This window comes from Gobio gobio (genome assembly GCF_949357685.1).
Source record: "Gobio gobio genome assembly, chromosome: 18".
In the NCBI taxonomy this organism is placed as follows: domain Eukaryota; kingdom Metazoa; phylum Chordata; class Actinopteri; order Cypriniformes; family Gobionidae; genus Gobio; species Gobio gobio.
Window position 1 is genome coordinate 19858051 of NC_137111.1, and position 13129 is coordinate 19871179.

The 13129-nt window shown below is 37.4% G+C and overlaps 1 protein-coding gene across 1 annotated transcript in view; it reads left to right on the forward strand.

Moving 5' to 3' along the window:
- lmbrd1 (LMBR1 domain containing 1) overlaps nt 1-13129 on the forward strand; it is a 144138-nt gene that overhangs the window by 35238 nt on the left and 95771 nt on the right. Inside the window, exons 4-5 of the mRNA XM_079843086.1 lie at nt 10040-10137; nt 12263-12330. Coding sequence (XP_079699212.1) covers nt 10040-10137; nt 12263-12330 — 166 coding nt within the window. The remainder of the gene's footprint in view (nt 1-10039; nt 10138-12262; nt 12331-13129) is intronic.

Sequence of the window (13129 nt, forward strand, 5' to 3'; positions counted from 1 at the left end):
ACAGACTATTGTCATTTTTTCTATTGAGAATTAAACCAGAGACCCTATTAAAATATCTCCCTAATGTTGACTTATTCACAGCAAGACAAGTGAGAGTGTGAAACTAGCCCGCTGTGGTAAAAAAACAACTGGGGAATAACTACAATTCGCCTTAAAGGAATAGTCCACCAAAAAATGAAAAGTTTGTAAACGATTCAAATTCGGTAAAACATTCAAATTAGTTGGAAGGTGGGTAATTTGGGAATGTGGGTGAACTGTCCCTGGTATTGTTTATTTGGGAGTTACACTGTTGTTGGCGGTTGTTTCAATTAAAGCAGTATTTCAGGTTAAAATAGAGACAATACCTTTAAAATGGTGGAGTAAAACAAGAAAACGTATTGCGGTATAACCAGTAGATTCCTTTGTAGTTCTTAGGCTTGCTGCGATAGCTGGTGTTGCCGATTTGGCGCTAATTCTAGCACGGCCACATAGGCATTCATTCACGGCTGCACTGTCATTCATTCACGGTGCATGTTCAGTTTGGCACGTTTTCAGTTCATGCCTATGGAAGCCTAACTTTCATAGGAATTCATTGAAAACTCGCTCTGCTCCCCACCGCTCTGTTATGAATGCCAGAGCGGCCGTGTGCATTTTACTTTCATTTAAAATTAGCGATTTGAAAATCCCCCGCCGGTGAAACCCGTTTTATCGGTGTTGTCATGCGCCGATTAACCGGTAGGAAAATTTCCTCACCGTCACATCCCTAATAGCTCTATATAAAAAAAAATCTTATAAAGACTTATTTTATTAAGTTGTGGATTTGGATATATATTTAGACATTCTTAAAGACTACTTTTTGTCCAGGTTTAGATTTTTTTTTTTTATATAAATGTTGATTTGAAGTGTCAGTTTTTGCATACATTTCACTACAGTGAAACCTGAACACATAGAAAGACATTGGATGCATCTCAATCAGCTTCCTAGTTCAGTAGTCAGGGCACTGATCAGGACATAAGTCAATGGGCTGACTCCCTGATCAGTGCCCTGACTACTGAACTAGGGAGCTGATTGAGACGTACCCTTTTTGTTACTCTGAACATCAACATTAAACAAAAATGTAACAAAAAAGGAATATGAATGCTTTTTCAGAGCTTAATCAACCTGATTTCAACCTCTTATTTGAGTCTTCTGGCTCAATTTTGCCATAACGTTACATTGAGTGTGTTGTGTGTGTAAGTGAGTGAGTGTGTGTTTTTGTACTTCTGTTGTTTTGGAGTGTAACCTCTTCCTTGCTGTCCATTTTTTTACTGCATTGTAGCTGAATTATTGATTTTATTTCACACTTTTGCAAAAACTTGCTTTACCAGTTCCTATACAGTATGTGTGATGGGGTGAGATGTGTCTATTTTGCCCTCTTGATATTTTAGAGTGTCACCCCTTCATTTCTGTACACGTTTTTGCTGCATTGTGGCTGATTTAAATTGTAGATTGTACTACTCTTGTATTTCCCATTCATTTCCTATGTGTGACTATTTTTTTTATGACCATTAAGCTTTTTCCAATCAAGTTTTTCTTTTGTGGTCACATAGCAACTGCTCTGCAAAAGTCACAGATTTTCTTACCGTTTAAAATGACTGAACAACACTACAGGGTTAAGATCAGGTGCTATTAAAAGTGTTCCTATCGAAAGCAAAATTACAAACAAAAATAAGCTTTAATTTAGCAAAGGTATGTTGTCAGCATCCATTGAGTTGTTTACTGTGCATTAGAGTTGTAAAGGAGAGAGCAAATTAAATAAACCGACTCTCCCCTGAAGACACACCTGCACATTTAGTTTTCAAATAACACAAGTGTTATTTTAGCTTGAAGGAATGCGTAACAACTCAGAAACCCTCTTAAACTAATAGCCATCAAAACAACCATACTCAGGAGATGAGTCTGAAGTCTCAAGTGTGTTTTTACGAATCCAAACTGGGTGTCTCGCAGTGGATTCATCTGCCCTCTCGTCTCCACACCTGAGGGGGAATAGCCAGAGTGCTATAAAAGGAGCATGAACTAAGCGGAGGACCGAGGTTGGTCATTTAATTATTTAGCTCCCTCTTCTCTTTGTCAGGGGGATTAATATGCTAAACTTTTCTCCCCAGTCAGGTGCTTTCCCATTAGATCTGGTTAGATTGAAATGGATGATCTGCAGCAATGCAGTGCGGCCTATTCCCTTGCCATGTTAATATTCATGTTGTTATGATTAATATTACCCACTGGTTGGGTGCCATGAGCTCACAGACTGGGGACAGAGAGCAACAATGTATGCCACTAGCATTGGATGGTTCTGCTTCAGTGTCTGTTGGCAGTCCATTCTTTTTAGCCAATACAATGGCCTGTTGAAATAAATGCATTGTCTTATTTCAATGTCCAAAATGGGGTCATCACATGGATTTTGTTTTTCCTTGTGTTCCTTGAGGTTCACTTATAATGTTGTTAACATTTTTTAGGGCTGCCCCCTAGTCGACTCAATTTTAAACTAAAAGAGGCTTAGTCAACCAAAATGTTATTAGTCGGTAAGTCACCGAAAACAAACTCCACAAGGAAGTGGCCAAGTCATGCAGTCGGTGAGGGACAGATTGGCCCTGTCACAAATGGCACCCTTCATATGCTCTTTCGGTCTTGTGGACTTACAATTGCTGCCACGTGCGCGTGTCCGTTAAGTCCACGAGACCGTAGGGTGTCCCATTTGTCATTTTAGCCCGCGAGCAGCCCCTTTGAGGTCGATATGCCACACTGATGCGAGCTCCGCAGCCGAACTTCTTCCCAACAGTCAAAGCGGCATTACGTTACGAAAGTGCAGACTCATAGGAAGACCGTGAGTGCTTAGGGTGCCATTTGGGACAGGGCCATTGTTAACGGCGGGTTCTTGTTGTAATTACAGTCGGGCAGGAAATCCAAACGTTCGCCGATCATCCATCTACCTCAAAATTGGCTTATCATTTGAAACATGTAAGGAATAGCAACTTTGCTTGGCCGCTCACTCTAACGTTAACCTAGATAAATGTGCGCTATTATTAGGCGCATATAAATGTGTTCGTGCGGAGTGTGGAAGCTAAAGTATTAGCACATTTTTTGATTATACAGATAAACTCATAAATTCCAAACTGTAAAGGGACTACTTTTATTTGTGTAAACTTACAATAACAATAAAACTTTTGTGCTTTTGTAAAATAAAGAAAGCACACAAGGCGCGCTTTCTGCTGTCTCGGCTACTTGCCTCACAGACATGAGAATTATATCTACAGAAAGCTTGAAATGTCTACTTTTAAATGAACCAATTTGAATAAGAAACAATATCGAGTCTATGAAACACGAAAGCACAACAAGCATATCGGTGAGAACACCGTTCGTATACCACTGTTGAAAGCCTTTCTTTAAAGTGAATTTAGTTTTCTATAAATTGTATCTTAATTTTAATCAATGTTTTATCAACCAGTCGCCTGGATTTAATAAATAATAAGCAAATATAGCAGACAATGACATGGAGGTGCCGGCGCAGCGTGAACAACAGCTTAAATGAACAACTACTAGAAAAAAGCGTTAGTTGGGGGCAGCCCTAGCTACTTATTTCAGATAGGCCTATATTCGAACCAGCATGTCACAAAGGCCCCATTTACGCTGCATGGTTCAAGTGACCCAATTACGATTTTTCCCTCTCATGTGGCACAGATCGGATATGACATGTGAATGTGTAAGCAGAAAAAAATGCATGTATTCTGATTTCCTCAGATAGGATTCAGGCCTCACTCATATGTGGTAAAAAATCTGATATGACTCGGATACGTGCATTTGCGTCTTCCATGTAAGCGGTCAAATCGGATATTCCCCAGTAAATGCGACATTGAAAAAGGGACGGAGGCGAATGACGTCAACTCGTGAGCACGAACATCGCTATATTTGCCCAGGCTTCAACAAGGACTCTGTTCTTTTTTTCTTCGCCTTACAAGAGCAATGTTTTGCTGACCTATAAAGATAGTTTGGAAAGCAAAACATTGAATAATTATTTAGTCTGTATCCATTGCACCCATTGCATATCGTGCTGTTTTACTTCCTTTTCCGGGTCAGAGCGTCTTGGGCTGTTTCGCCAGTGTATAATGTAAATGCAAATATCGGCTATGGGTCACTTTTATAGTCACCAAATCGGAATTGTGCATCAAGACCTGCAGTGTAAATGCGGCCAAAGGGCATTCTGGGTTGAGCGCGCAGCTCTTAAATTATTATGATTAGGCTACTTTTATTATTAAATTAATATTACAATGCATATGCACCGCAATATGTCACAGCGCATTAGTTAGAGCGTACTCATCATTTCAAAAACAACTTGTGTAACACGAAATACTTCTCGATTTACGAAAATAGCATTCTTTCTACAATGGGCCACGAGTGAAATATTAAGAAAATAATTTTGATTAATCTCTCATTGTCTCTAAGAGAATAATGCAGCGTAATGCAGCAGCAGGTTAGTGTAGTGAATAATTGACTGCCGTTTGAGGCTTCTTCACCGACATAACTCCCGCGCAAAGTTTGCACATTGCGATATGATATCCATTGGCCCACCCTCATGGTTTAAGATGCAAATATCTTCAATATTGACGTGGCTTTTTTCTTTATGGTCACCCAAAATGATGGACAGACAATGATTCACATTTCGAAGCCATTATTTCCCGTAATAACAAAATTAAGTAGGCTAAATTACGCCTATTAAATAAAATAATTAGTAAATTATTAATTATTTAAATAAAAAGAAGATAAATGAACGAGTAACAAGCTAAATTAAACTGGTTTGCTTAATTTCTGTAAATACTTATAAATACGGCCTTTAAAACATAAAACTTGCCCTAAAAACCTAAAACTTGCCCCCTAACTCGAGAGTCAAATGTCGCCCATCATATAGGTATAGATTGTTTCTTATGTTGTTGTTTTTTACAGCGGTGCTTTAATTAGCATGCTGACAATGTAATGTGCTTTAGCTGTTTCCTTCTCAGAGAAGATGCATGTGGTTGGACGAAAGCATTTACACTTCAACATGAAATATGAAGTGTAATTCAAGATGAATGTTTCATGCAGCCTTTCTAAAACAATAGAACGAAACATAGCAGCCATTATCTCACAGGGAGCTGTAATTGCTGTCATTGAAACGTTGACATTTCACTTTCACATTCACTGGCCCTCGTTTTCCACAGCATGTTGTGTATTTAACCAGTATGCTCTCGGTACTTCATTGCACTACAGGAAGTGCGTTATTAACAAAGATGTGCAATGTGGTTTGTGAGGAGGGACAAATAGGATTTTTTTTTTTGCCTGCTCCGTTTGTCTTAATTAAAACTCTTTGGAATTATTGGGAGGGATTTAGTGTGTTAAAAGACAAATCTAAGCTGTGAGTAACCTATATACCGAGGCGCCCACCGTGGTCGTGATTGTCTGATTACTATCTTTTTTTTGTTTGGCTTCACGTTCTGAATCATGCTAATGAATCACGTTATCACCTCAAGAAAGTGTTCAGCCAAGCGTGTCTCGGTCGGAAGTTATTTCGGGTCTACTGGCCCTGTCTTCAGAGACATCCATTAGCTGTAGATAACCCCCCCTCCAGCCTAAAATAGCTTTGTAGCCCCTGTATAAGTATCTGCTCCTCACCTTCCCTTGAATTTATAATGCCTGGTGGTGTTATCGTACTGCATGTTAAAGCTGTTTCGCTCGCTCAGAATCTGCCAAACAGACACAATATGGAGGCATTTACCAGCAGTGTGGGGGGGAACGTGGAGGAATGCATAGTCTTTTTCTGTTTTTTTTTTCAGTTATGAGGGCAGGTAGCATGTAGATATCAACTCTCCAGTCCAAAAAGACAACTAATACTACCATCCACCCATCCATCCATCCACCCATCCATCCATCCATCACCCTCAAGTTGTTCCAAACCTGTATGTAACGTTGACATTTCACTTTTTTCATCCATCCATCAATCCATCCATCCATCCATCACCCTCAAGTTGTTCCAAACCTGTATAAAACGTTGACATTTCACTTTATCCATCCATCCATCCATCCATCCATCCATCCATCCATCCATCCATCCATCCATCCATCCATCCATCCATCCATCCATCCATCCATCCATCCATCCATCCATCCATCCATCCATCCATCCATCCATCCATCCATCCATCCATCCATCCATCCATCCATCCATCCATCCATCCATCCATCCATCCATCCATCCTCAAGTTGTTCCAAACCTATATGAATTTCTTCTGCTGAACACAAAAAATAAGATATTTTGAAGAAAATATGTGTAAGCAAACAGTTGATGAGCCCCATTGACTTCCAAAGTTTGGAAAAAAAATACTATGGAAGCCAGTGGGGCCCAACAACTGTTTGGTTACGAACATTTCGTCAAAATATCTTCTTTTGAGGGTGAGTAAATGATGACAGAATTTTCATTTTTGGGTGAACTATCCCTTTAAGGTTTCTTTTTTTCTTCCAAAAATGTGGTTTTAACCGATATGCAGAAAGGGTGTTTATTTATTTTATTTATTTATGCTATTACATGCGTATATGCATTTTTGTTGCTATCTGAATGTCTTAAATCATTGACCAATTAGGTAGAAAAGTATGAATATCATAAAAAATACTGATCAAGCTGAATATCTTTAGCAGTAACACACTTTGACAAGCTGCACGGTTTGAGGCGTCACCTATGTCTAAAGCCTAAACTGACAAAATACCTAGGATCTGAAAACCAGATCCTAGGTATGAGCTATATAAACATGGATGCTTTCCTTAGGAAACATGCTAATTAACCAAACCAGACATTCTTGACAGACACAATTTAAATTGTTATTGTATTTCTAATTGCAGCAAATGGATTCCGGGTGCGTTGGATCGGTCTAGAGTTTGATGCATGGGCTTTGCCTTGAAAACACAAACCGTTTGGTCTTTCTGTCAGGATACAGGATAGTTTGAACCCCTTGAAAGCTATACAATATTCAAAACAATGAGAAATGCTATAATCACACGAAATTGAGCGATGGTCGGATGGAACAAGGTAAATTGTAGCGAGAGTGTGTGAGAGTGTGGAGTTTTATCTGTACGAGCGGCTTTGATCCACTGAACTCGCAGATATCCTATGAGCAAATCCCTCACAGTAATCCAGAAAAAGTGCAGCAATCTAAAAATTAAGTTTTAAAACGCACACGAACAGCTGGCAAAATCAGCCGCAGGGCTCATGAAACAATAACAATAACCGTTTTCATCCCATTATGTTTTTATTTTGAAATGTTGCGGCTGCTCAGTTTTTTCCTCGCCTGCTGTTAAAAAACATTTGTGTTTTGCCTGACAGAAAAGCACTCCGCTGTCCTTTTTTGCACATTTATCTTTTGAAATCAAAACATTTATCAAATGAACACGCATGTACACAATTGACTGATGTGTGCAGAGCATGTTTACATGTTCGCGGAAATGAGCTTTTTGTCCTACATGACCGTGGACAGAATGATGGATCATTTTTTTGCACTCACAGAAGGTCATTGCAAGCCGTTCTGGTGTGATGCCAGTACGGGATACAGTCTGTGTGATTACGGACCTGTTTCTATATAGAGAAAGATGTTCGGGGTGTTGCGTGATATGGTTATGTCTTGTGTACTCCAGATTTTTTTCCTTATGTGTCCAGCTACAGTTTCTTAATCCATTCCGTTCATGTATACAAACATATCTCCAGGGCTCTGGGATGACACATTTTCTAAACTAAAGAAGAATTGAGTTATTCATATCGGCTATATCAACTGAGTAACCTACATGAGAAGTGAAGATGACAATTTACAAGGTCACAAAACTGTGTGATCCGCTTCAGGACTGAAATAGGCCAAGCTGACGATTTTAATTCATTGCATGACAGGGAAAGAGAGGAATCAACAAAATCACTTTCTCTGCCTGTCACAGTCTGTTACGTAAACTCTTGCAATATCAGTGATCTTTGCTCTTTTAACTTGATTATTTCAGCTTGTCTGCGCTTTGGGGCTTAGGACTCATCATGTGGGAGTTTTATTGGTTTCTAGGAATCTTTACGTGTAATGACACTGATATCACTCTGGATTTGTGTACTCCTTAGTCCATATTTCATGTTTACATGTCATGTGTACGTATGTAATGTGTATACAAACTTTGCTTTAGATCATTTATAAAGACCATTTACAGAACCGATATGAAATCTTACTAATATTTGGTTTAATTGACATTCGCTATTGACATTTTGGTCGCCTTTGACATATGCTCAAAGAAAAAAAAAAAGGAAAATTAAATTAGTTAAAGAGCACCTATCATGGAATTTTGAAATTTACCTTTCATGTAGTGTGTAACATAGATCTAAGTGAACAAAAACATCCTGCAAAGTTTGAAATATGACAGTGCACCGTATATATAGTTATTTTCTTTCAAAAGTAAGAGTCGACTCTTGAGTCATTTTTAAGAATCGTTAGAAGACCGAAGCTTTTTCTCTGACTAGATGACGTCAACTTGTCAAGTTATTTGAATACGATACGCCCACTTATTGTGCTCCAAGACGCCAGTGAAAACTAGAAAACATCATGGAGACGAGACTGTGTTCTGAAGTGCGACTCAAAAACAAACTTTTTTCATCTGCCCAAGGATGAGCATTTGAAGACTAAGTGGCTTGAAGACAAACCATACATTGTCGCGATTGTGTGTTTATTATCTTCAAATGTCTCTATTTGCATGGTTCGCGATCTCAGGAAGCTTTTATTATGGACTTCTATTATGGCACATGGTATCTTCTTCGTCTGTCTGTACCATATATGGACTACATGTGCACAGAGCGCCCTCCGGCTGCCAGTATGAATTGAAAACAACACATAAGAGACTCAATCGCTCATGGTTAGGCTACATCTGCACATTTTGAGGAAGTATTGAATAAAAAATACTCCTCTGTTTAGAAATTTGACACAGACATATGAGAATCTATCAATATTTCTCCTCATCTGCACACTTTTGAACTAAAAGCTCTGAGGGATGTTGATTTGTCGCGAGTCTTCGTGAGGAGAATAGAGGAGTTTTTTTATGAATGAGATCAGCTGAGGCTCATATTACAATCAAACGGTACCGACGCGGTTTTCATATTCATAACTCCTGACAAATATTAACAAATTACTGTCACTATAAGACTTCGATGGGGGTTCCGTTTCCGAAAATATCTGCACAGACTATACCAATCACAACTGACTGGGTCATCGGACCAATCACCGCAGATTAGCGTCACGTAAAGGCGGGGTTTTGAAAAGTGAATCACTAAAGGAATCATTTGAGAATCGCTGTCAAAACAGGTAAAAATAAATGCATATTATAAGAAAACTAAAGTCGTTTTTGTCATTGCATGCATGCAAAACTGTTGTTGGGGACTTCTAAAACAATTTTTGGAACATTTTAAATGCCATAATAGGTGCTCTTTAATAATTATTAGAAATTGGGTCTTTGCTGTTTATTTAAATTGTTGGTTTCTCAAAAAGAAAGAAAAAACAACAACAACAACACTTTGTATACAGTTTTCAACAAGGGCTTTAATTTAGCAAAGCTGAAAATGTGAAGTCTTGCATGTTTTGATTTTTTTCTCATAATAATTTTTTTTTTACAATTTTTTTTTATATAAATGAGATATTTTCCAAATTCCACTATTTCTTTTTAAAAATGCAGTGACAGATTTTTAGCCCATTAATTACACTTTTAACTTTTGTTTTTACGGTTTCATGCAACTTTTGACACAATCAATTTATTCAGAAATAATAATAAAAAAAACATTCATAATAGAAGAGACATAGGTCGTCAAGTGTGCAAATTAAATATTTTGTTTTATTTTTTAATACATTACATCTGGACACAATAAAATGAGTGCAGTGTCATTGACCATGTGACATCAAAATACATCCTGAGTAATGTTCTGTATTTAATGTGGATCCTGGTTTTTGATAGTGCTCAAGGTGTGTAACTGCCCAACTTTTCTCTTTCGCAGCTCTGTATTCCATCATTCTGTTCTGCGTCTTCCTCTGGATCCCCTTTGTGTATTTCTACTACGAGGAGAAAGATGAAGACAACAACAACAAGTGCTTGGTAAACCTGACACTCCTTCCTGTTCTATCTAGTACACTCATGCAGTCTGAAACGGATCACCTTTTCAGCCTTACAGGGATAATTCACACACAAAATGAAAAACTAGGTGGGAAAATAGCTATGTTAAGCTATTTGTAGTCAATAAATAGTGTGTACTCTACTAGTATGTAAAGCAAGGCTTGCTGTCTGCGGTTAGAAAAGTTAGCATTACTCATATCAACAGAAATGCCCTTGAGGTATTGCTAAGTGATATTTGCCTGATTACAGTTATGGCAGTTCATTTATAATAACCCAGTGAGTTTACCCACACTCCATGCAAGAGGTTTGATTGCAGTAAAGTGACAAAAAACATATCCTTCTCGCTATAATGCTGCTTGCTTCAAATATCAAAATATTTTCTCTTAAGGACACCCCAGTGATGTGCAACATTAAATCCTGAGGAGCTTCTTCAATCTTGTAGACGTTATTTAGATCTCTTTCCAAACTTTCCACTCATTTTCCCTTGAAACAGTCAGAAGTGGCTTTGTTCCAAAAACTATTGAGCATCCTACTTAGGCAGCATTTTATTAATTATATTATATTATATTATATTATATTATATTATATTATATTATATTATATTATATTATATTATATTATATTATATTATATTATATTATATTATATTATATTATATTATATTAATTATATTATATAATGTTATATTATTTTATTTTTTAAATTTATTTTTTTGCAATCAAATGTTTATTGAAAGGAAAAGAAGGCATTTCAAAATCACAACAAAACAGTCAAAATAAAATATTTGTAAATATACATATAAACATACACACACATGCATAAATAAAATAAACTTTACATACATATACAATATACACATGGAGGGGGAAAAATAAATACAAATAAAATAAATGATATATAAAAGGGAATTACTTAAGTTCAGGATCTCAAATTAACCAGTAGACAACTTAAGTCAGGCAAAAAATTAAATTAAATAAAACAAAAATGTAATCATCTTAACCAGGCTTTCAGTGACTCAGCATGAGTGTTCCAACTACAGAGAGTCTTTTCATTCTCACCATTAACTCGAGCAGTACACAATTCTAAAAAGATCATATCCAGAAATGTAAGAATCCAACATTTAACAGAAAGTGAATGAGGAGGTTTCCTTCTCAATGCAATCATCTTTTTAGCAGCTGTGAGGCCAGCTAGTACTGTACGCTTATGCTGAATGTTCGTGTCCAACATTGTTAACTTATTCAATAACAAAACGGGCTTTGTTACAGGTACTGTTACTGAAACCAAATCAGACAATCTGGATGCTTCCTCTGTCCAAAACTGAGCAACAGGCATTCCCACATCATGTGTAAGAAAGTACCTGGAACCTTGAGAACAAATAGGATACAAGTTATTATATTATATTATTAATTATATAATTATTAATTATATTTTAAATGTATATATCAAAAGTAGCAATAGAATAGTTCAGTTAATTAACTCTTTCCCCGCCAGTGTATTTTACATATGCATATGATTACATATGATATCGCTTGTTACTGCGTCTTATTTGCATGTGTTTTGATCAGGAGATTTAGTACTTTTTCAGAAGATGTGTAATAGTGCCCCCTACCGTATAACAGTAAAAACACAGAAACCCGGAAAATTCAATGGCGGGGAAAGAGATAAACATGCACAATTTTACAAAATATTTGTGTGTACAATAAAACTTTACTTATTTTACTCAAATGTTAATTACATTTGAGTATGACATTGTTCGCATAGCAACAAGCTAACGGCAAAGTATTGAACTCTATTGTTAGTCGAGTCTCTCTGTGATGACTGCTGTTTATAAGCTGCACAAAGTTGCTGCCTAGATAGAATGTTCTAAATCAGTCACTTTTAAAGTTTCATTTCAGTTACGACACTACATTAGCTCACTAGGTTTTGGAATATAGCCACAATGTCTCCATCAGAGAATGAACTATGGACACTGTGTTCCTGACTGTTAAGTGCTGCAAATATGTAATTATACAGTACTCCATCCCAAAGCCCCTCTCTACATGAAGCGTAATTTATATTGGATTGATGTCTACAGTTTGATAAACGTGTTTTTATTCTCTCATTACAGCAAGTGAAAAATGCACTGAAGTATACAATAGGATTTGTGATCGTGTGTTCAGCGCTGCTTTTGATTGGGTAAGTGTGCTTTGTGAGATTATAGTATTCTGTGTGTGTGTGCATGTGTGGACAGGTCGATGTGAGTTTTTATTATATCATTCAGTCGTCATCTTCAACCTCCATTTGGTGTAAAGAATCTTGTGGGAATGTGAAGCATTTTGTTGGACAAAATGCCTATAATGACCAGCATTTGTTACAGTCCAAAGCTCGTATTAGTTTAATATAGCAAGCAGTGGGCACATCAATGCTGATAATATGACATTTCTGTGATTTCTGGGTAATTTGGAATACAAAGGGCGCTAGCCAGATCATGAATGATTATCAATCAACTTATATTGACTCCAACAATTTGAAGAAGTCTAGATCAGTGGATTTTGCCAACAGACTAAAATCAATATTGTAACGGAGTTCGTTGTTATGGGAAGAAGGAGGCGGGAACCGGTGAACATTCAAAAAGACTTTAATAAATAAACAAATAAACTGAAAGTAAAAGCGTCTGTCCTTCACGGATGACTGCCGCGCACACACATAACAAAACATAAATTCCAGGCTTGGTCCTCTCTTGTCCTTCACTGTCGTTGCTCCTCCTTTTTTGTGTCCGAGCTCCTCCGTGAGCCAGCGCAGCTGGTGCTCATTATCACTCACGACCGGCCTCGTCCCGTTCTCACGGCCCCTCTGCCTCGCTGCTTGCCACAAATATATTACACTTTTATTTTCTAAAGAGCTCAAAATCTACTGCAGGACATCAACTGTAACTGTTAAAGTCAACATGAACTCCAAATTTTGTCTATTTACTTTATAATGTGTCGTTTATTAC